The sequence below is a fragment of the Pieris brassicae genome, chromosome 6, assembly GCF_905147105.1.
Source record: "Pieris brassicae chromosome 6, ilPieBrab1.1, whole genome shotgun sequence".
Classification (NCBI taxonomy): domain Eukaryota; kingdom Metazoa; phylum Arthropoda; class Insecta; order Lepidoptera; family Pieridae; genus Pieris; species Pieris brassicae.
In genome coordinates, this window is record NC_059670.1 from 1,434,308 (window position 1) to 1,454,933 (window position 20,626).

At 32.8% G+C, this 20,626-nt stretch overlaps 3 protein-coding genes across 4 annotated transcripts; 1 reads left to right on the forward strand and 2 right to left on the reverse strand.

Moving 5' to 3' along the window:
* Nucleotides 1–234: 234 nt before the first annotated feature.
* Nucleotides 235–8,633, reverse strand: LOC123711222 (TBC1 domain family member 5-like). Of its 2 annotated transcripts, none has more exons than XM_045663708.1 (13): nucleotides 8,433–8,633; nucleotides 8,289–8,359; nucleotides 7,894–8,028; nucleotides 7,256–7,355; nucleotides 6,586–6,702; nucleotides 6,212–6,342; nucleotides 5,459–5,509; nucleotides 5,249–5,351; nucleotides 4,496–4,614; nucleotides 3,517–3,659; nucleotides 3,048–3,186; nucleotides 2,307–2,499; nucleotides 235–1,246 (listed from the first exon to the last, which is right to left on the reverse strand). In XM_045663708.1, the coding sequence occupies exons 1-13, from the start codon at nucleotides 8,433–8,435 to the stop codon at nucleotides 956–958; spliced, it is 1,596 nt and encodes a 531-aa protein (XP_045519664.1). In that variant the 5' UTR covers nucleotides 8,436–8,633; the 3' UTR covers nucleotides 235–955. The 2 variants fall into 2 exon arrangements, with proteins under 2 accessions (XP_045519664.1, XP_045519663.1); XM_045663707.1 differs by having other exon boundaries at nucleotides 236–1,246; nucleotides 2,307–2,538.
* A 331-nt stretch (nucleotides 8,634–8,964) lies between these two features.
* On the forward strand, nucleotides 8,965–12,714 carry LOC123710818. Its single transcript, XM_045663056.1, has one exon. The coding sequence runs from the start codon at nucleotides 9,218–9,220 to the stop codon at nucleotides 10,589–10,591; it is 1,374 nt and encodes a 457-aa protein (XP_045519012.1). The 5' UTR covers nucleotides 8,965–9,217; the 3' UTR covers nucleotides 10,592–12,714.
* On the reverse strand, nucleotides 12,452–20,453 carry LOC123710817 (transmembrane protein 181). Its single transcript, XM_045663055.1, has 12 exons — nucleotides 20,129–20,453; nucleotides 19,959–20,062; nucleotides 19,455–19,613; nucleotides 18,794–18,896; nucleotides 18,552–18,705; nucleotides 16,532–16,612; nucleotides 16,094–16,193; nucleotides 15,265–15,392; nucleotides 14,634–14,780; nucleotides 13,826–13,928; nucleotides 12,904–13,128; nucleotides 12,452–12,588 (listed from the first exon to the last, which is right to left on the reverse strand). Exons 1-12 carry the CDS (start codon nucleotides 20,275–20,277, stop codon nucleotides 12,452–12,454), a joined length of 1,590 nt encoding a protein of 529 aa, XP_045519011.1. The 5' UTR covers nucleotides 20,278–20,453.
* Between the last annotated feature and the right edge of the window lie 173 nt (nucleotides 20,454–20,626).

The window sequence follows — 20,626 nt, forward strand, 5'->3', positions numbered from 1 at the left end:
AAAGAACTTGCCGTTACTAGATCAGGTCTGTTGCAAAGTGACTTTGCCCAGCCAGCAGGGTAGAGCGCAGCGTTATTATTTACTGCTTTAAGTTTTTACCCTTGATGTAAGCTACCCATATAAAATAGGATGCTTAACATAATCAAACACAACATTACTAGAAGCAAATTTCTTTTATTTGATCCAAACATTTTGAGCGGACTTAAAAAAAAATAGAATAACATCACCATTACAGAATATATATATATATTAAAGGACAACATAATTTCTGAGCAACATAAATATTTTACATATTTGAGATCTATAAATCAATCACAACTTTGAATAATAATAATATTGCTTCATATCATCATTATATTCACTTAAAAAAAACGTTCATAGACAAAGCTTAATTGCTATGAATTTAGTTGTTATTCCGCATGTTACTTCACAGCAATAAGATATTGCTTTGTGTAACAAAGAATATATAAAAATCTATACCTTATTTTTAACTAAACCCATTACATTTTACAAAGTACGGATTCCTTATATATAGAAAAAATTGTTTAGTTAAGACTAATACAAATCACATTTGAATTATCTATATTGAACACATTATCACACATACTTTAATACAATGTTTGTATTATTTTTCGTTTTTCGCATTTTTAATGGCACACAAGGCATGTTTGATTAGGGTTTTGACAGATTAGTCAATTGTCAGGGCTTTGACAAACTTGCCAAATGCAGTACCTTCCTGCAATGGATTTCTTCACAAAAACCTAGTATCCATATTAAAAATATCTATACAATGCTAATTTTAATTACATAAGCTGTAAACATTTTTTTTCTTTAAAATTCATTATTAGTCAATTGGAAAGTAAAAAGGTATCATTATGCTGAATAATTATCATGAATTATTCAAAATTATGAATAATCAATGATAATAACTGAACAGCATAATTTTTCTCCGTAGTCACTCTGTCCGTAACCGCAGGGGATCCTGGAATGGCAAATCACTTGTGGAATCACATTCAACTTGATGGAACACTTGTAATGGCACTTCTTTGACTTTATTTATCACTTTTACTTGATTCACTTTGACCTGGTTCACCTTGACCTGGTTAACTTTAGGTTTATTCCTTCCCAGCACCACAGGGACCAGTTGACGCCGTCCAACGGAGAATGATGTCTGGTTTTCGGCCGCTTCTAAGGCCGTTTCGACATCAATCAAAGCGTGATTTCGGCATTGCAGTAAGGCGGAGAGCTGTAATTGAACATTTGTATGAGTTATTGACTATTACACAATGCAAATAGATATAATAAAATAACTTAGGAGGAAGCATTGTAAGAGTGAAAAGAATTGGTTGGAAATGTTAAAAACATTTTAAAGACTGAAATGGCCAGGCCAGCCCTGGACACAGGTAACAAAGTGGTATCCTTGGGATGAAAATTGGAAAAAGGAAAGGCCGGTGATGTTGGCCAGAGTAAAATGATATAGGATAGCGAAGGACAGATGAACATGGAGATATTAGGAGTTCTTTGTCCAGAAACAAGTTGATCAGATGTGATAATATTAAATAATGTATGTGTCGCAGCCGACTAGATCAATTAGCCCTACAATTAACAGCCTTTTCTCTTTACTAAACAGCCGTTCAACTAGCGGCCTGAATTATGTTAAGGTAAAATATGTGAAATTTTAGCTGTATTTGTTATAGCTTTGGATTTTTATTAAAAAATATAAACAATCACAAACTTTGATTTAGATTAAAGATTTAGTTATTAAAATTAATAATTAAATTAAAATAAAACAAATAACTGTTACAAATAAGATTTTTTAAATTCTGTATTTTGTGTAACTTGGTAACGAAACGATCTACGCGCGATGGCAGTTAAAAGCCAACTAAAGCGTGTAGCGAAATGGAATACTCGGGGACAATATATCAGTATCGGATGCATCCCTCGTGAAAATTATCTTAAAATGCATCTTATAGAAAAATATACATAAACAGACATTTTGAATTTTACATTCATCAAAAATATAGCTTTAGTCGTTTGATATAATTTTATTTTATATAAATAAACGTTTATCCAAAGCAAACATACAAAAATAAAATAAAAAATTGAAACTGCTCCACGTGCCGCTGTATCAGAACGAAATATTGTTTTGCTATTCACTAGATATTTATATAACGTTTTAAAATTTATTCAAATAGATGAAACATATTAAAAAATGACAATTGACAATATACTTTCTCTCATATTGTGAGCTGATAACCATCATGTGTATAGTAAGGCTTAAGAAACATTATTTGTTAGACTCTCACTTGAGCGATCTGTTCCAAGGCGGGTATTGCGTCCGGGGGCGGTCTCGGCAGAGCGGCTTGTAGGGCGGCGACAGCCGAGGGGAGACGCGCCCTGAGCAGGGCCAGAGCCGCCAAAGAGCGAGCCACGTCACCGCCTTCGGCTAAACCCTCTGATCCGTCCGTCTCGGCCTCCTCTTCCGCCTTTTGATCGTAACTGTATTCCGAATTAGCTGCGTCTATTGCACTATCGTGACTAAGATATGATTTTTCATTATTCAAACTGAACGTTGGACATTATTAATAATGAATCATGAATATTTCTATAATGTATTATTAATAATTGTCATTGCTTTTTCTCCTTTTAATGTTCGTTTTTACTTTATGGTCAGTTCTATCAATTGTAATATATGTCTGTATGTATATTATTATTCGTATGTCAAGTCACAATGTCGTCTTGAACGCTGTCAAATGTGTCAAACTTCATAACAAAAAAAAAACGATTTGACAGCTCATGAAACTAGATATAAGTTTGAATGACAATGATGATGCTAGCTATTGTGAACAACTATGTATTTTGAAGCTATATGGTCACGTGACTATTTTGACAGTCAATTTGGCTGTCTTAAGCGTCTCAGTCCAGTGCCCTGATATGGTAATTGTCATGTGTCAAACTGACATATCAACTAATGTATCACAAGGAAAAATTGCTCAGTAATTAAATTTTTTTAAGTCAAATACATTAAGTACATAAAAAGTCTTCACCTATTATTGAGTTGAGCAGGTGGTGAGGGATATCTGATGGGATCTCGCAAATGGAGACTCAGAGCACAAACGTGGCCAGCGGACGCACTCGACGGGCGCATCAATAGAGACAACGCGCAACCCGTGTCGCATTCTAGTACTGAATGTATTGAGTATATATATTATAGTAAGTAGTATCACGAAGTTGAAGATTTTGTGACAATGGTCCATTTAAACTGCTCCAGTCCTAAGTCCTAACAATTTCAAATCATATTTTTTTAATAGTATTAGAATTTCAAGTAAAGCTTTTTTATACGTTATTTTTAGATTTATAAAGAATGACCATTCAACGATCTTACTTCGCCCCTACTTATTTTCTTTAAATATTTCCATTCAAAATACGAATAAATTATGCGTTTAATTTAACTTAAAAAACTAAACAATGTATTAAGTAAGTTTCTCATATAATGTAATAATAAAAACCACTCACAAGCAGTCCGTATCGACATGAGCATAGCTACAACGATATGGTGCAAATTGGGTAACATCGGCCCATCAGAGAATATAAAACTCCACAAATTAGGTATTTCCGTGCGAGGGAACTCGCGACCGAAGAGGAGCCGAAGCCAGCGACTGAAAAAACACATTCTTCAGTTCCTCCGAATAATACCAAAATTGTTCTTTCATTAGAAGAACACGACAAGGTTTCAACGGCAAATTATGGAGTAATTACATTAATGGTACATATTCATTAACTAAAAAAATCCACACAAATATCAAGTCTTATTAATAATGTCATAATAATAAGTTACGTCATATATAATTGTTCCCAAACGTATGGTCTTAATAAAGTTTTGAAAATTTAATCATCTTCCTCTTGAAAGCATTACGCAGCAGTGATTTATAACTTCTAAGGTGATTGAATAGTTTGATTGACATGGCGTAACAATTTGTTAAATACATCGTGGTCCAACATGTTGGATCTCTTAGCAAGGTCCTTTTGGATGCTTTATAATAGTCATAACTTCTTCTAGGATATATAAACGTGGTCGAAATGTCTCAGTAAAGTAGTTAAATCAGAGAGTTAATTGAATCTCTAGAATAGACTCTAGATGAATGATTGATTACAATCTACCGAATAATAATACGTTAAATTGTAAGGAGAACGTTGAGGTTAACAATTTTTCGACAGTTCACTATCTTACATAGATTATAACCTAACGGTATTTACAATTTTACGACGACATATCTAATACTGACACGTAAAGCAAAGGAAAAATTTCATAAATCCATAGATCGACGTCGTGTGTCAGACAGGAGGCTGATCATCCATTTGACTATTATAAATTATCACGGAACAGACACAGAGGCCCAGAGCTTAAAGGTTGTAGCGCCATTGGTATATATAACAAAGCCTAATGGACACACAATTTTTTTCCAATAATACATCACTAAATGAAATAACTCACATGCCAAACAGTTCCATGGATATATTGCATTCCATGAGGTGTTTCGCGAGCCCCGGGTCCGCGGACGTCAAATAGTCTTCCCGCACACGTTCCAAATATCTTACCGCTTCGTTTTGATTCTGAAATGTGTCAGAGGCATTCTAAAGAAACTGTAGTAGTCGCACAACAAAACGCAATCACCTGAGGTGGTGTTTTGGGCGCTGGAACGTAATTGGAACTTCAATCCACTTCAATTGAGGAAATTGCATTGAGATACGATCAAGGTTACGGAAGGATTTGAAATCGTATATCTAGGTACCACTGTATATCTTTCTCAATTTAACATTCATATACACGCAAAAGGTATATGAATAAAGCGAAAATTGGAATGAGCAATGACAGCGTACAAAGAAATTTTGACATACATAAGCCCTTTGTTAATCTCTATACACGTTGTATGTGTACGCTTATACCATATAACCAAACAAATAATCATATAGAGATTTTCGACAAAAGGTCCTTCGAGCCGAACTATTTTACGGTTTTTGGCGATACTTTGCCAGTTATTAATCAGGTTTCCTCTATAACAGTATATTAGTAGTCCCGAGGGTTTTCACTGACCATTATTAGTTTATTTGTTTCTAGAATTTTCATGAAATGGCGTGTATAGGTGAATGTAAAAGTTTTAAATTAAAATAGTGTTGTTCGTAATCGATACAACATAACCATTATGATCATAATACATTTAGCCTCAAATATCATATTTATACGTACATGTAGTGACCTAGATAGAGGCAGTCGGCCACATGACGTTGGAATAACATCTCCTGTGCTATAGAATTGCTCTAATCCTTTCATCACAGCACTGAATAGCATGCTGGAAAGGAAACTTATATAAATAAGACAGTTCTGTACCAAAAAATATATTAATTGTATGTTTCTTGTTTTATAAATGGATAAAATAAACAAATATACAATACTCACTAGCTATCATGTTCAAGGTAGCCTTCTTCTAAATAATTCAGCAGTGTATCACTAAAATAAAAAAATAAAAATTATTTAGCGCTGCAAGTTTTTGAATCTGGGCCTTGGACTTCTGTACCTGTTTCATAATAATTTACTTTTTTGATAGGCAAGGTTCAGCCATATTTTTCTGACTCATGACCACTTTTGAGTCTTTAATCGGTTTCCTTACGATGTTTTCCTTCACTGTACGAGCCGAGGTTCTAATCTAAGATGTACTAGAGTCAATGAAAACTAAAAGAGGAGGTTATCAATTACTCAATTTTTTAAAGAAACTATTTTATTATAAGTCCTTAAACAACATGAATGTTTAATAAATAATTTAGACACTTACACATAAATTCCCATAGTCCTCCAAAACGGCTCAACCGATTCTTATGAATTTTTTATGCATATTCAGTAGGTTTGAGAATCGGCTACTATCTATATTCCTAAGCGATAAGGGGTGGCCACCCCAAAATTTTTTTTATTTTATGGATAATTGTTTTTTGTGGCATTAAAAAATACATACAACCCTAAATTTTCAATCTTCTGTCACAAATTATTATTTTATACACTACAAATTTCCTAGTAATTATTTATGGCAAAACAACAGGTCAGCTAGTTAGAATATAAAAATTTAAACAAGCCACCACAAAAAAAATACACCTTTAATTAAAATAGAATTTTCTGCGAATCAAAATTTCCAAATATTTATGGTTGGGTTAATTTTACCTCAAAGCATGCTGTTTAGCTTGTTGTCTGTCACAATATAGTTCAAAGAGCAAAGGTGCTAAGACTTCGTGCATTCCTTGTCTGTATCCCGGGCTGGGATGAGAGCGAGACCAGAAAAATAAAACTCGAACCTTAAAAAAATATCATAGTAAACAAAAGGTCAACAAGTTTTTATTGTATTGTAAGAACTTTCACAAAGTTACCAGTTTTTTATTTGGCCGATAGTCTGATTATTATACAGTATTCTCAACTAACTGTTATACGGCTTGGTTAGATATTACATACCACACTAGACTACATTTAACAGTACAAAGTACATTGGAGAGTTAGAGAGAGTTGGAGAAATTTAATTTTAAGTAATAATGTGAACTAACCATTGTGTCTTGGACATCTTTATCTCTAAAGTATGTTTCATCAGGAAATGTCCGCACTACATCTTGTAATATTAAAGCCTTCAATTCATTATCACAAAAGTGCTGCTTCCATGCACTCTAGAAAATAAAATATGGTAAATTAATTATGTGTATAAGTTATCTGTTATAATATGGTTGGGTGGCAGCCATACTATATAACAGCTGGTTTTTTTTTTAAATTTTAAGGGATTTTAAAAAAAATCAATGGCGCTACAACCTTTTTAGGTCTGGGCCTCAGATTTCTGTATCTGTTTCAGGATCATTTGTTTATGGAATAGGCAGTCTTCTGTGCCTGACGCACGCCGTCGACTTTTTGGGTCTAAGACAAGCCGGTTTCCGTACGATGTTTTCCTTCACCGTTCGAGCTAATGTGAAATGCGCACATAGAAAGAAAATCCAGTGGTGCACACCCGGGGATCCAACCTACGACCTCAGGGATGAGAGTCACACTCTGTAGTCACTAGGCCAACACTGCTCTTAAGGGATGTAAAGATTATAATTTTATTCCTTTGGCTAGACTAGCCTATATGTGGGATGTTGCCATATGACAATTGAGATGTTTGATGTTTTTGATTAATTGCTTAGTTTAGCTTATATGTTGAGACATAAAAGAATTCAATTTGATTTTTACCTCATCATTCTGTGACAGGGGATCATCACCAATGACAGCACGAGGGTCCATAGAAAGTTTATTTCTAAGGTCATTGTAGAAATTTCTATGGCCGTGTATGCTGTAATGTGATAGATCTATTTTAAATAAGACTCTGAATGACATGAAATTTATGGTACATAGTTAAGTTTACACATTTAAGGTATTGCATGTCTGTTTAGAGACATTCTTCATTTAGTGGTAAAATTTGCTTAAAACTATTTTCCAAGAAATAAGAACATTTATTGTATGTTAAAAACATGTATATAATTATAATATATGTATTAATAGCTGAATTTTTTTAACATTGATAGAATTAAAAATTTATGTTTAGTTGTTTCCTTTCTATTTCTGATAAGTATTAAATTTCAATAAAAGGCTTGCCAAATAAAACCAAAAATGTACACAATATAAATTTTCTGTAATTATAATTATGTATTTTATTTTCTCCAAGTCCACAAGTTCATTTATGAAATTTATTCTAATAATAATCAGTATCAATATTTTCAAAGACATTGCTGGAACAGATTAATCTTTACTAAACTACTTAAAAATTTGACTACAAAAGCAATATTTTTTGTGTTTTCACATGGCTATTATAAATTCTTTAAAAATGTTACCTTAATAAAATATCACCAGAAGGGGGTGGAATAGCATTGAGCATAATTGCCCAGGCAAGACTGCGAGGTCTCACTAATCTTTGTTGCATTGCTGCTTTTTTTAAATACTCCATTGACCATGTTGGAAACTGTAAGCTGAAATTAGAAAAAGGTTTTAAATAAATCATCAATAATATCAATAAATAGTACTACCCCACAACTTTGTTAGACTGGAAATACATCCCTCATATTTAATTGCATGAATTATTAGTTCATACATAACTATTTATAAAATAAAAAATATAACTTATTTACTTAATATAACGAATGTTTACAATTGTTTCATATATGGGACTTTAAACAAAGAAATTGTTTAATCAAGTTTTATTAAAAAATTAAGGAAGGAATAAACTTACTTATAGTCAACTGCTTCTAAAGTTGTAGAGGAAGGTGAATGCCCAGGTGAGCTGTTATTACTGTTTGTTGCCTGGAATTCATATTCATTATTTAATACACGTTTAAGTAACAAAAAAAAACACAACTCGTTTTGTATTGCTTACCATGATAAAAATCTAATAGCCGGAAATATTAAATCTTGTCTTAGTGGTTTATCATATTATTTGTTTTTTATGATAATGATTAACAATACCGTTTAAGCTGCAACAGTTATACTGATATAATCACGACGGAAGAAACTTAAAAGTTTAGAAGCTAACAGCAGATGGAAATACAAATTCCGACCTCCGCTACTGCCGAGTGTCTGTAGACAGGTTGCAACACAAAATTTCTCATTAGGTGACAGCTGTCATAGACGTATAAATAATAAAATAGCAATTGACTGTCTTTTGGATACAACACATTACATTGACAATTGTAGTAACTAATTATACAACGAAAGTATCGCTTGTTAGTAATGTATACCTGACGATATTTAGAACTGTTAAAAAAATAGGTATATTATAGTATAAATCGTTTAATACATCTACGCTTTCACCATAGGTTATATAACCTACAGACTAAGAAGACTATGAGTATCATCTAGGCACTAGCCAAATCTGTGTGCCGTAGCCTGTAGTTGACGGCTGTGGCCGATCGTTCTTTCTCTCTTTAGTGGATAATCGCGCTTGCTTGTTAATTTTTTAATTATTTTGAGAGCGAAACAAGTTATCAATTTTGATAATTTAAAACTTGCCACTGTGATTATACTAAATTAAAACTGTAACAAAGTGAGTGCTTTGTCTCGATGCCAATAATGAAGTGTGAACCTACCGTTATTCGATTACCCAGTGCGAAAATCATAGCGACTATGTTTCGACGACGATGGTGACCATAAGCGACTGCAATCATGATCGCCAACTTGCCGCTGCTTTTTACGAACGGTAACCCAACAGATCTCTCTAAAATCACATCTGCTGATTTAGAGAAGTTCATAACATTTATGGTAACATGTTCTTGGGGTCATGATACTGCGAAAGATATCCGGCAGCCGCCTTGGTGGCCAAGAAACGTTCCTTTCTCGCACCCCTTCTTGAAACCTTGGAAAGTGCCGCAAGACTGGCTGTCGCGATTAAAAAATTTAGTGAAAAGATGTTATGAGTATCACAACAGTTCGTTTTTGTTAGGGTTTTCTGCTCATTTGGCACGATATCCTCGAAACATTCTCACTTACGTCGACAACAACGATCATACGACATCGCTTTACCACGCACCTTCTGGCCGTCTACTGGTGACATTTCGCAATGAGAATGTATTGTATGATAAACCAGCTGATATTTATTTGTGTGACACTTGTGATAGTCACTTTGACAATGTAGAGGTTCTGAAAGCCCATGAGAGACTTTGTAACAACAAGAACTTCAAGTCGGGTTCTTGTACAGGGACTTTAGAAGAGTTTCTCTCAGCATTAAAACTTAAGCCTGCACAAGAAGACACTCAAAATAATGATAAAACCCCTGAAAACTGTTTGGTTGGTGCTAAGCCAAGACACTCCCGCAGTACTGCAAATGTGGAGAGGGGTCATCCATATCCTTTTTCGTCATTAGCATATACTAAGAATGCTAAAATTAATGTAAATAGGGATACCAGTTATTCTCGAGAAAGAACAGAAAGGTATTGCTGTACATCAACAATTAGTAAAAATGTAGCTAGTAAAGGAAGAAATCAAACATTTCCAGTTAGATACAAAAGACCAATAGATTATTGGCATCGAAAACATGTGTTCCCAAATCAGCGGTATAAGAAAATACTTGATTTAAAAGGGCAGTTGCTGGTTTTTAACTGTAGACCCATTACTGTAAATATAGAAAGAATGGGTCTGGAAAAGATTCAGGAGTACATAGATAATCTCAAAAAAGAAGCACTGAACAGGCAGTGTGAAGACAAAGATGTTGTGTTCGTAGAGCCTGTAGTTGAACCTATGCATGTGGATGTTAAAGGTACTGATCCTTTAAATAAAGCAGGCAATGAGTGTGAAGTTATTGATCTATGTTCAGACGATGAAGAATCTAGTGTAAATGAGAACTGTGACCCCCGTGCGGGAACCACTTGTGTTATTCGAGGAGGGGCTGTCCTGAGGCGCACAGCTGCTACACCCAATGCTATTCCTGCTGAGCCCTGTGGTGCTCGGGAGAAACCTATATCCTCTCTCATTTTACAACCCCACCCCGTCATTCTTATTACACATTCTTTGAACAATTTACACACAATATCTATAGATTGAATACATTTTTAATTTAGTTATGCTGATCTAATATTTATTGTAAATTATTAACGAAATAGTTCATGTTCTCGCATGTTTTGTTTCTGAAATGCTATTTTTATTATGGCAACATCATAATAGCTGGCAACATTTCTGTCAGTTCAAAATGGCGGTCGCTTTGTTGCACGAAATGGCCATTGATCATAGTTTTAAATATATTTTTATTTTACAAATACAAAGTAAAAAGTGCATCTTACTTTTAAACTCATACTTAGTTGAAATATATCTATACATGACATTCAATGATTTACTCAACAATTTAATTTACTGTTTTTATTTTAATGCTGTTTTCGTTGTTAAGTGTAGGTAGTCAATATTCTCAGGGTAAGATTCAGATGAATTTTTGTGTTTCATAACGCTAAGTCTCACTCCCGGACGTCAAAAATGTATCGGACTTTAATATGCGGGAGTTAGTCACGTTACTGAATCCTACCCTTAATGCATAATTATGCAATTCAATTGAACATGCCGGCAAATAAACCTGTAATTTTCAAGCATTTTTCGTTATTTTGTGTGGTTAACAGTTGGTGATTTTTTGATAAACAACAAATTTTAAGTATAAGATTCCCATTGTGTTATTACGAAAGTAACGCAAATATAAGTTCAGTATTCATAGAGATAAGATCATTTTTGTACGAAAAGCCTATATTTAATCCGAATTAAGAATTAAGATGAATGAAGATGCCGATGTAGCAAACATGCCGACCTCTGTGTTATCATTTTTATATTGTGATATTTAGCTATAATTTAACTCCATCAATAAGTTCCTTAAAGCATTTCTTTCGATCTTTCAAAATGTTGACTCAATGCTATCAATAAAATGTGTATTTAATTGATCAAATTTCATTTTTTTGTCGAGTAATAAAAATCCATATGTAATTTGGAAATGTCATTGTGCACAATGATGCTGTGAAAAACAATATGGGCGTTTCGTTTCGATTGGATTTTTTATTTCAAAAATGTTTGGAATTTCTATCACAACTTACGCCGCGGGCAAACTTAATTAGAATTCATATTTTACGAAAAATATTTTAAAGATCCTACGATTATTGTAGCCTAAATGTTTGTATAGCTCCTACACGGTACACGATTGGTAAATCGTACCAAACACAACAAAAAGTGTTAAGAAAAATGTCTTCCAAACAATACAGTTCAGTTTGCAAGATTATCACTAACTGTGAGATCTACAGACTAATGACAAACTATAACTTCTGTATGGAGTTTCAAGTCTTTTATGACCCTGCTATACCTTTAATTTATTGTTAATTATGTGCAATTTTTGTTTATGAAGTGTGCTTTCTATATAACTAAGCTCAGTCTTCCATCACTATAATTGACTGGAAGTACGTTCTGTCAGTACTAAGAGGAATTACGCCTTACGCGAATTTCTATATTTTCAGACAAAACTTTTATTTGAATTATATTAAGCTAAAGATTTTATCCAGCCGTGGATTGTTGATAGGCATTAAATTTTTCAATTTCATATGACTTGTTATGCGGTACGGTTGAATACGGGAATTCAATTCGAAACCGTTCCGAGATTCCAACAAACTCTTTAATACAAGATCAGTATAGATTTTACATTTAAAATTGTAGTAATAGAAAAAGTAAACTTCAAGTTTTAATTTGGTTAAAGGATGAAAAGGTAAAGCAATATAACTAATAATAATAATCTGTGGAGTTATTAAAAAGTCATAAATGTCATAACAACGAATTAAACCTTTCAAAATTGGAACGTGAAAGAAACAACAAATTTGTTCTAAATGGTCTATAATATAACAAGAGGAAGAAAAAAACAGTTGAGGATCAAAATATATCGCATCATATTATGTTATCTGTATTTGCTCTGGAATGTGAGTTGAGAGGTCGGCGGCTTTCCTCGTCTGAGCCATAGATGACGTCTTCATCCGAGTCATTGATCATAGAAAAAGCTGGATTGTCTTTGGTTATCGCTGTTTCTGTAAATAACCAATTTATTATATAAAAATAAATAATTTTGACTGACAGAAATTTGTTGGTAAATGTTTTATTTTAAAAGCTGTACAGTTGTATATTAATCTGATATTAAATCGATAAGTTGTGAATTCCAGTGTTTTATTAATTTGTTTAACAATAACAGTGTTAAATTTTGGTCCTTCGGGTCGGAGATTTTGAATCTATTATATTTTTAAAACAAAGTTATTCCCACTTTTGTTTAATTAAATACGTCAACCATAGGCAGCAGGTTTGATTTCCTAGGAAACAATAATTTGGAGAAACGTAAGAAACCTTACCATGTAAAGATCCACTGCCAGGCGAGAATAAATAGGCCAACGTATACAATTTGAAATTAAATAGGCCATACATAGCCATAAAAGGCGCCGATGTGTCAAAATGGACCTTTGGCTGAGAGGCCCAGTAGTCTTGTAGGGCGGCCGGACCCCACGAATGTAAAGCCAAAATAATTGTTATTGATAAAACCGACACTACGATTATGGATAGACAACGCAATCTTATATCTGAAAAAAAAAATGTGTTGTCAAAAATATTGTTTATGGTAAACTTAATTTGATTTTTTTTACCGTAAATAAGACTTGGCTTAAAGGTCTCGTTACCAGGCCATAAAATTTAAAAAAAAAGATTTTTTTTAACCTGTATTAAGACAGTACTCAGTTCAAAGTAGTAAAAACTGCAAAACTACTATATCAAAACTGGGATACCAGCACTCTTGAGGAATATTATCAAAACTAGAATTTTATTTCATTTTTGCTCTCAATCACATTGAAACGAGTATCTACTTATGGCATGAGAACATGAGAAGGCACAGCGCTAACAAAATCTAGTTTTTTATAGAACGGACCAAAATGGACAGGAGGCTCATCTGATGTTAAGTGATACCGCTGCCCATGAACACTCAATACCAGAGGGCTCGCGAGTGCGTTTCCGGCCTTTTAAGAACTTCTTCACAAAATAGGACACAACCCACGAGTGGACTCTTTGAATCGAAGACTGCAACTTCCACCATTATGCAGGAATAAAGAAAATAATCTATGATCGAAATATATAAATTATCTATTAAATTGCAATTTTAACGTTCGAATACGTTTACCGACGATCTTGGATACCAAGTGCGACACATTTTGTTAATTTTGACAATCTTAATTTCATAAATTTTTAAACGCAAATATCTACCCACAAATAAAATAATTTTCTTACCAAAAAAGGGCATATTCCTTAAATCACTATAAGCCTTAACAACAAGTATAAGCAGGTACAGAAAGTAAAGCGCGACAGCACTGAAGAATAATATTTTCAGCATCTGAAATTAATTTAATATTAAATTGTTATAAACGCCATCTGTTGGCCATTTTTTATTCGTATGCGAATAGTTAGAATATATAATATTTTTTTTATATAACAGGGGACAAACGGGCAGCAGGCTTGCAAGTGCGTTGCCAGCCTTTTATGAACGCGTTTTAAGAATTTATTTATTTAAGTAATCTTACAGATACAACTTACACAATATACAAAGACACAACAGACTACATTGTTAAGCAAAATATATTAAACAGAAAACTTCACGTTGACTACTTTAATAGATAAAAAGGAAATTGAAAATTAAACTGTCGATAGTTTAATATTTTAAATGAAAAACTAAAGAGTTACTACTGCTACATAAAGTTTAAATTCATTAATTTTCATATTTTTTTTTATATTGTTACGAAGACGGGTTGACTGGAATGTTTCTAGATTTTTCCATTACTTATGTTCTATAATAATAAATCATATTGACATTTGCCACAGCTAAAGCTAACTGCTAAGAGACTGCGACTTGAGATACGTTTTAGAATAGACCTAAGTTCATTTAGCTTGCGCGTGAGGTTTCCATTTTATTTTTTATTTTACGTATCTATTAAATAAATTAAAATTGTATCTACTAGATTCATTTTTTTTATAGGGTAGACATTTTTTATATCTTTTTTTAGTCTGTGGAACCTTGGTCGTATGTAAAACATTGCCTCACCCGAAAGTTGGGGTCCGTGTAGTAATTGAAGGTAGGGTCGTAGAAGCCGTAATATTTCTGCCAAACGGTGATCACCATCGCGGGAGTCCAAACGAATCCCACTAAGATCACTTTCAATAAGTAGAAAGATACGAAACTTCGCTCGTTCTGTAGTAAAAAAAACTCACTTTAAATTAAGTGAGAACGTCCTATAAATCGAAAAAGGTCATTGTCCCGTTACGCTCATTGTACGCTTACGCCGCATCTATCTCTCTTCCACTCGCTTAGCTTATACGTCCGAGGATCCAGTCCTTTGTATCCATACAATAGCGATAATACAATATTTATAAAAGTATGCAACCATTTCACCTGTTTTGTTATGACGTTGTCACGTTAAACTTTACAGACAATCATTTTTTTTTATAAAACAGCCGGTTACTATGTAACCAATAAGTGACAGTCTTAATGACGTTAGAAGTATGTTAAAAGTATGTTAAATGAAATTATTTATTCTAAAAATGATCACACACACTAAATGTCAGAGCTCGCGAGGAGCCGGTGCGTTGCCGGCCTTTTTAAATTTACGAGTAGTTGAAGTATATATTATTTTACACATTGCGTGTGTAGCAAAACATATAAAAATAATATATACCTGTCGGAGTCCATGGTATAGAGCGAGCCAAGAGAGCATGACACACGCGAGGAACGTGGTCTGGAATACTGTGTCTATCAATGGAGCGAAACACCCGCCCGAAACCAGGCGTAGTGGGTAAATAGGATCTGAAAGTTAAGAAACCCATATATATGTTATATATCTTGTCCGTGTCTTTATTATGTAGAGTAAAATGACTCGTAAATAATCAGGAAATTTTGGAACCGTCCATACTAATAATATTGTATGACAGATTAGTCGATGACGTAACATGCTTGTAAATAATGTCTTATCTTAGTTTATTTTGGAGTCTGATTTTAAATTGATTTTCTGTAAACACAAATCGTAGAATCATAATTAACACGTAACTTCATTGGTTTCGTGTGTCATAGGGACTGGTGCGACGTCATCTTGCCTGTCGTTTTGGCGGGTCATTCGAATTAAGAATGTTAAATTTGAAATTTAAGTAAAAAAAACCAAGTTTTCGCAGTTAAAAAGAAATAAAAAAATTTTACTGCATTGTGCGTCTTAGGAACTTTTTTGAATTAAGAATATTATATTTGAATATTGAAAGCTTCAACAACTAATAAACTGTTTTGAAAGTTAACAAAAAAAACAAAAACAAACATGACGTTTGTTTACTGGCTTGTACGCCGTTTTGGCGGGTTATTCTAATTTAGAAAATTAAATTTGAATTTTTAAGACCAATACAGAATAAAAATAACAATTTGTATAGGTTCTATAGTCACTAATTAATAATCTGAAATACACTGTTACTACAAGATGAACGTATATTAAAAAAATGTGTTGGAGAATATATATAACGTACCATTGTATAATAATAACATGGGTAATAAAATGGAGAGCCATTTTTGTTCTATCGCCCAGTCCTGAGTTGAGTATTTACGCAATGTATGGGCAAACCAACACTGAAAAGATGTAAAATTAAATATATATTAAGTTATGCTTTATTTTTATGGAAAGTTATTGATCAGTGGCCTAGTCGATCTCCGGACTTTCTACTGCGCATTTAACACTTGCTGGTAAAGGAAAATAGATGAGACACATACGAAAAGGTTCTTTTAGTTTAATAACTATACAGGTTGAAAGTATAGAATCTAATTAATTTCATTCAATAAACATATTTGCGCAATAATATTATACTCAATTGTCTCTTTTCATCGCAGCGAAGGCATAATGTGTGAGAAAGAGACGAAAAGGTCTGTTAATTTAAATTACAAATGTCAACCAAGCTAAAATAACTTACGGCAACTGTAAATGTGGTTAGAAGAAAGATGAACCTGAACCAAGTTTCCATTTGAGTGAAGCCTGGATTATAAGTTTTGAACTGAAATAAGAAATATGATTATCCTTATCACACTCGTTGCACGTAACATAAATGAAAGAGACAAAACTATTTATGGTATGATTTTGAATCTGTATTCTAATGAAATATTAGAATACATATTGAGCGTATGCTGAATTTATATATGTTGACGATATGTTAATCAAATAAATAGTGCTCGTGGTAAACGTTTTATATTAATAATAACTTTAAAAAATGTCTTATTAACAAGCGAATCTGAAAATATATCTGGAGCTAGCCAGGGTTTCTTAGCAAAGTAAACGAGGTCAAAAGGTTTTTGGCAATGTCGGAAGTGCTTTTAAAGATGCTCTTACATATAGAGCATAAATTGAAAGAAGAGCGTAAATTGTTTTTTCTATTTTTGTGACTAGATTTATAACTTTTTTTCGTTAATTTTTTCTTGGCTGCCTATCATTTTAGTTGGTTTTTTTCTTGACTGCCTAACATGTAACCTTTTTTCTTTTTTTTCTTGGCTGCATATAATTTCAGTTGTTTTTTGTCATTAATGCCTAACATTTAACTTTTTTTCGTTATTTTTTCTTGGCTGCCTATCATTTTAGTTGGTTTTTTTCTCGACTGCCTAACATGTAACCTTTTTTCTTTTTTTTCTTGGCTGCATATAATTTCAGTTGTTTTTTGTCATTAATGCCTAACATTTAACTTTTTTTCGTTATTTTTTCTTGGCTGCCTATCATTTTAGTTGGTTTTTTTCTCGACTGCCTAACATGTAACCTTTTTTCTTTTTTTTCTTGGCTGCATATAATTTCAGTTGTTTTTTGTCATTAATGCCTAACATTTAACTTTTTTTCGTTATTTTTTCTTGGCTGCTTATCATTTTAGTTGGTTTTTTTCTCGACTGCCTAACATGTAACCTTTTTTTCTTTTTTTTTCTTGGCTGCATATAATTTCAGTTGTTTTTTGTCATTAATGCCTAACATTTAACTTTTTTTCGTTATTTTTTCTTGGCTGCCTATCATTTTAGTTGGTTTTTTCTCGACTGCCTAACATGTAACCTTTTTTCTTTTTTTTTCTTGGCTGCATATAATTTCAGTTGTTTTTTGTCATTAATGCCTAACATTTAACTTTTTTTCGTTATTTTTTCTTGGCTGCCTATCATTTTAGTTGGTTTTTTCTCGACTGCCTAACATGTAACCTTTTTTCTTTTTTTTTCTTGGCTGCATATAATTTCAGTTGTTTTTTGTCATTAATGCCTAACATTTAACTTTTTTTCGTTATTTTTTCTTGGCTGCTTATCATTTTAGTTGGTTTTTTCTCGACTGCCTAACATGTAACCTTTTTTTCTTTTTTTTTCTTGGCTGCATATAATTTCAGTTGTTTTTTGTTATTAATGCCTAACATTTAACTTTTTTTCGTTATTTTTTCTTGGCTGCCTATCATTTTAGTTGGTTTTTTCTCGACTGCCTAACATGTAACCTTTTTTCTTTTTTTTTCTTGGCTGCATATAATTTCAGTTGTTTTTTGTCATTAATGCCTAACATTTAACTTTTTTTCGTTATTTTTTCTTGGCTGCCTATCATTTTAGTTGGTTTTTTTCTCAACTGCCTAACATGTAACCTTTTTTTCTTTTTTTTTCTTGGCTGCATATAATTTCAGTTGTTTGTTGTCATTAATGCCTAACATTTAACTTTTTTTCGTTATTTTTTCTTGGCTGCCTATCATTTTAGTTGTTTTTTTTTCGACTGCCTAACAAGTAACCTTTTTTCTTTTTTTTTCTTGGCTGCATTTAATTTCAGTTGTTTTTTGTCATTAATGCCTAACATTTAACTTTTTTTCGTTATTTTTCCGCTTGGCTGCCTTATAATTCAATTTTTTTTGACTGCCTAACATTTAAGTTAATTCCTTGGATTTTTCTTGTGTTCGTAAGCTTTTTCTTGACAACCACTATACTGTATTAACTTACATAGAACATAACTTCCCGTATGTTGTAGCGTTTGTGGAACTCGTGGAGACCGTAAAATCGTACGTTCAGCATATAATGGGTGTACTCGAGCGAACCAAGATGAAGCACCATAACTTCCTCGCATATTTGCTTCTTGCATTTTAAATGTTGTGTTCTATAAACAAATGTTCTAAGCTCAGTTTCACGCTTAGCTAATAGTAAATAGTATAATGTAAGTCATTTGTATGGTTTTCAATAATTACCGATTCGTGGCTTCCGTTTCCGGTACAAGGTTTGTAGTGGTGTGATCGCTGAGAACGCCATCTATCGATATACTCACTTGGAAGCTTTTGTCAAATATCTCTTCTGTAAAGGAATAAAGTATTTGATACCAATACATAAAAATGGCCCTACAACCTTATTAGGTCTGGGCCCCAGATCAGCCTCCTGTGCTTGATACACGCCGTCGACTTTTTGGGTCTAAGGCAAGCCGGTTTCCTCACGATGTTAAATGCGTAAATAGAAAGAAACATCATTGGTGAACATCCGGGAATCGAACCTACGACCTCAGAGATGAGAATCGCACTGAAATCTATATAAATAATAAGTAAAATCGAATAATAATGTATAAAAAAAATTGCTTTTTTTCACGGACTTACATTCGTGTATGTATTATTTGTGCGTAATTTATATGATATTTACAGAAATTCCACTGTATTGTACGAAAATCTCAAATTTTTAATATATTTAAGAGTCCCAGCTTTCAGGCTTATTATTCGCAGTAAACCGTTTTAAGTGTACACAGTCTTGCAAGCTATCAATTATTACCTAAGACTGTTGTGCGTTCTTTTATTTCTATTTTAATTTACTTACCGGAAATAGGAACTTCTATTGATATGAAGAAAAGTAAAACTACAAACTCACCATCGTTATTGTCAGTTACGATCTCAGCCAATAACCATAATTGTTGGACGCGCGTGCCCAAAGCTGGACTGTGCAGGTGAAAGGGACCACTAAATATCGAGGAGGCATTCTTGAGGACACTTGCCCCTGATATTGACGTGGTTATTGTGGGGGAAGGACCTGCAATTATTTAGTGATAATATTTTTCATTTTAAATATCGTTTAAGTATTTTATACTTAACGGAATATGGTTAAAAGGATATTAAGAATATTCACACTCCACATACACACCCTCGCGTACATACCCTCACTACACACTTTCACACAACACAGCCAAATTAGGTATCACTTAGTTAAATGTATCGAATAATTTTTATTGTTTTTTCTAATTTGTAATTTTTTTCTCTTTTTGTAAACTATATGTTTTTATCTCTTGATATATTTTTAGTGTATTTTTTGTTTATTATATATAATTTTATTAGTTGTAGGATTACGAATTAAATATAAAAAATTAAAGATTTTGACCTGCTAATCCTATGAAAACTCCGAGCCCGAAACAAGCAAAAAATGCTATAAAAACCATTACAAATTCTCCTTTGTGCATCGAATAAACCCTCATTTGAACGGACCTAAAATAGAAAATATATTTGAATTTTTTTTATTTCCCTTTAATAAACAAAATGGAAAATACATACCTCTCACACCGATCGTGATGATAAGCGGGGGCGATATATTTATTAAATTCGCTAAACAAGTCACTAAATTGTGACAACGTATTGCGAATTTTATAATTCCATCCACCATTTGGTAAATGGTAGGAATATCCTACATTGGCTGTATCCATTATTAATTATACTAATAAATACAACAAAAACAATAAAATTTAACTATAAAGTAACTACTAAAAAGCAAAACATTCGCGGATTTACGCGTAATTTTCTTGGGTACGTTGTAGCGCGATGCTTGTTTACAAGCATTATTGATTTTCGCGGTAATCGGTACAAGTCATAGACACGCCATTTTGATTGGATACTACAGTGACGTGGCTTTCAGAAAAGCACAGATAAGGGTAATCTTTGGTAATATAAATTAGTTAGCTATATATATTACAAAAAACTATGAATTATTAAATCACTTTTAATTGATGATGTTAAGTAATAAAGCTAACGCTGTCATAACTTTTGTTGCAATTA